General features: G+C 43.8%; 1 protein-coding gene across 1 annotated transcript in view; it reads left to right on the top strand.

Moving 5' to 3' along the window:
• The window catches only part of LOC102375295, a 68,566-nt gene that overhangs the window by 18,021 nt on the left and 46,727 nt on the right, over window positions 1–3,818 (top strand). Inside the window, exons 6-7 of the mRNA XM_025206505.1 lie at window positions 1,050–1,144; window positions 2,194–2,282. Of these exons, the coding sequence (XP_025062290.1) occupies window positions 1,050–1,144; window positions 2,194–2,282 (184 nt within the window). The remainder of the gene's footprint in view (window positions 1–1,049; window positions 1,145–2,193; window positions 2,283–3,818) is intronic.

The following is a 3,818-nucleotide window of genomic DNA, read 5'->3' on the forward strand; positions in this document are numbered from 1 at the left end:
TTCTCCCTTCAGCGAAAGGCGTCCGCTGATAAACCTCTCACCCTTTCCGCCCGTCTGGTGGTAAGCGATATGCGCCTCCAGTTCCACGACGCTTGTTACATTGCGTCTCCCACTTCACCAAGGGCAGTTCTCAACTAATTCTAGTTCCATCGTGCTTTCCCCGTATCCCATCCTCATCGCCATGTGCAGGCCAGGAGCGGTCCGAGGCTTTCGGGGGCGCGTGGTGCGGGTTGTGGCCAGCAGCCCTGGCACATGGGTCGGGGAATGCAGGACGGTGGGCTAGAATTAGGCACGGACTCGTAGCGGTTGATTAAAGATTATTTTACTTACACAGTAGATGGTCGCGGTGCAGGCAGGAAAACTTGCTTGCGTTGCAGTTACAGATAGGAAAGAAGAGCGGACAAGGGTTCTAATCTCACAAACTCTAGCCCAATCCGGCTGAAGGCTCTAAAACCGTGAGCCCGTCGTGTCAACCGAAGAAAACAACTCGGAGAAGAGCTCTGGATACACTCACGCGAAGTTTGCTAGGCTCCGTGGAACTTGCGCGCAGGGAAGGCGTTCGTCGAGGGATCGCGCTCGGCAACGGGGAGAGGCCAGAGGTTGATCAGACCCCTGTAGCCTTCTTAAGGTACACGCTGGGTCCGTTAGGCTCCGCAGCGCTTAGAGATCTTCACGAGACGTGAAGTCCTCCTCCTCCAGATGGTTGTGGAGTCCTCCAACTTGGGCAGAAACCGCTCAAGCCTCTTATACGGCTAGCAAGCCAATCACTAGCCGCCACGTGGGAATAATTTAGAAGCAGCCAATAGTGGGACACAAATTTGCATGCGAGTGGCGGGAACTCCTTTGCACCGGGGTTTTCTCTTTGCAACTGAGAAATGCACCCTGCAAAGAAAGCTCCTCTTGGCGGGAAATAATTCTGCAGTGCCGAAGCACACACAAAATCACACCATTGGGTTGTGACACCTATTAAACCTTTTAAACATATGTATTTTTTTTATAACCATAAGCCCCTATTGTATTTCATCATCTGCTTGTTTTTATATCTCCAGGTGGTTTGGTATAAATCTTACCAGATTGGATGTGCAGTGGCTTTCTGTCCTCAGAAAAAATACAAGTACTATTACGTTTGCCACTACTGCCCTGCGTACGTATTATCTATGGATTTAATTGATGGCTGGCTTCCCTTAGTGCTTTCATGTATCAGTTTGACCCAGGATTTTTTAAATAATGCCTTCTAAGAGAAATTATAGTTAGAAGGGCAATTATATAATATTTAATGTGGAAATACATGTAGAATCATAGAATAATAAAAAATAGGATTGCATAGGACTGTGATAAATCATCTAGCCCATTGATTCATGATTCATCTAGCCTTGACACCTTTCAGAGGTGCTATGGGGTGCCAGGCAATGTTAGCACTGATAGATGTGCAAACATAATTCATAGGATAAACCCAGAGATTTCAAATCAAACTCCATAGCATCAAAAACATTCTGCCTTGCTGTGGGCTTTCTATTATTCTTTCATAGTAGAAAAAAAATCCAAGTAAAAACTTAAGAGCTTTTCTGAAGGGTGCCTCCAAGCTTACTAGGGTTGCCTTGAGTGCACAAAGAGGTAATTTGGCTCTAAAATGGCTGAGAAGTATGAATTTAGTCCAACACCCTGCTCAAGGCAAAACTCTCTCTGACTGAACCACCCAGCTCATGTTTTTCTAACCTGTACATTTAAATCTAAGAAAACCATTAAAATGTCAGTAAGTCCACATCAGGATTGCTTTACTTATAAATCCAAATACTCATTCTGCTAGCTTGATAAAGGACAGAGTAGTTGCTCCCAGGAGTAAGCTTACTTCTTACAAATGAAGGCTTGGAGTAAGTTTTCTCAGAAGACAGTTTTTCCTGGGCCTTCTTCTGAAGCAGTTGTTCCAAGCCAATATTTGAGGTCTCCTTACAGGAAACCACCGATGTACATGAACAAGATAGAGTCAGTAATCTACAGTCAGCAATAAAGGCAATGGTTCATTCAAAACAAACGTCAGCTCTGGACACATGCCTTTTATTACCTCAGATACTCACATTATGATATTTGAAAGAGAAAACTGATGTGTATAGACAGAGTGAATGCAAATGAAAGAGAGTGGGTGTAAATAAATAGTGATTTTATATTTTGTTCTGTTTAATTTTACCGTTTCAGAGGGAACTTTGAAAGTTTACTTAGCACACCTTACAAATCAGGACCACCATGTGAAGACTGTCCTACAGCTTGTGATAATGGACTATGCAGTAAGTTTTGAAAGTTCAACATCTCACAGTGGAAAAGTCATTGTTTATTAGCACAGTGTTTAATTCCCATGAACGGAGGGAGTTTTGAAATTGCCAACTCCAAAAGCAGATGCAAAAGGCCAGGCTGTGAGCTTGTTGCACATGACATGTAGGATCTCATATCCTTATTGTTATGGTCTCTTATTTGCATGATGCTAGAAGTTACATGATGGACCAGTGTGCTAAGTAGTAGACAAGTAGCAGGAATAGTCCCATTTAAATCAATGGAGCATTCGATAGGCAAAGAAAGGTATGAGTTTGTGAAAATGTTAAAGTGAACTACAAAGGCAAAATCTATGGGAAGAGCATGGAAGGCACTTTCCACTTCATCTCCTCTCACAAGTGTGCAATAAAGTTATTAATTCAGCCCACATGTTCCATGCAGACTTTATGTATCTCTTTGTTATGGATACCAGCCCTTCAGTTCATAGAAAGGCTGGTTCTCAATGAATGGAAAATTCACTCATGATGGCCAACTATACTGCAAGTAGATTCATTGACATCAGTGAAACTAATGACATGTTTGCATCCCTTCCCTAGAATCGTATCCATGAAGTTCACAATGCTTTCTGCCTCCTCAGAAAGCATCGTGAACTTCTTTTCCATTGTCCTACATGATAGCTTGTTACAGACATTTGCTAATAACCAAAGCTGCTTAAACTCCTCATCTAATGGTTATATAGTGTTTTTAAAAACATGTGCTTATGATGCATTGTCTTAATGTATTTTCCAAAAGCATAAAGTGTAAGACTGTGGGTTTAGATCTACTAAGGAAGTTAGGAGCTTCCATAGGAATTGTATCTGAGAAGCAGTGAAGGTTTTATAACATCCTTTCAGCATGCAGAGAGAGAGAGAAACAGTGAGATCATATGCAGCCATTGTCCAGTTCTCCCTGACCCCCCTCCACATTGCTGCTGTGCCCTAGGGTGCTGTGAGATCCTGTTAAGGGTGCTGCAGCATGCTGCACTGTTAGGTGTGCAAGCACCTACATGATATGACAAATAGATCCAAGGAAGTGATACTTCCCCTCTGTGTGGCATTGGTCAGACTGCAGTTGGAGTACTGCATCCAGTTTCGGGTGCTGTACTTCAAGAAAGATGTTGATAGACTTGAGAGGGTCCAGAGGAAGCCACTCATATGGTTAGGGGCTTACCAGACCATCCCTATGAAGAAAGACTGAGGGACCTGGACCTCTTCAGCCTCCGCAAGAGAAGGCTGAGAGATGACCTTGTGGCCGCCTACAAATTCGTTGGCGGACGCAGTAAGGGATCAGAGATGCTCTGTTCACCAGGGCACCTCTTGGGGTAACAAGGAACAATGGTCACAAACTGACAGAGAGCAGATTTAGGTTAGATATCAGGAAAAACTTCTTCATGGTAAGGATGGCCAAAATTTAGAATGGGCTTCCAAGGGAGGTGGTGCTCCTCCCAACCTTGGGGGTCTTTAAGAGAGGGATAGACAATCATCCGGCTTGGGCCAGATGACCCCAGCACTCTT

This window comes from Alligator sinensis, unplaced genomic scaffold (genome assembly GCF_000455745.1).
Source record: "Alligator sinensis unplaced genomic scaffold, ASM45574v1 scaffold293_1, whole genome shotgun sequence".
Classification (NCBI taxonomy): domain Eukaryota; kingdom Metazoa; phylum Chordata; order Crocodylia; family Alligatoridae; genus Alligator; species Alligator sinensis.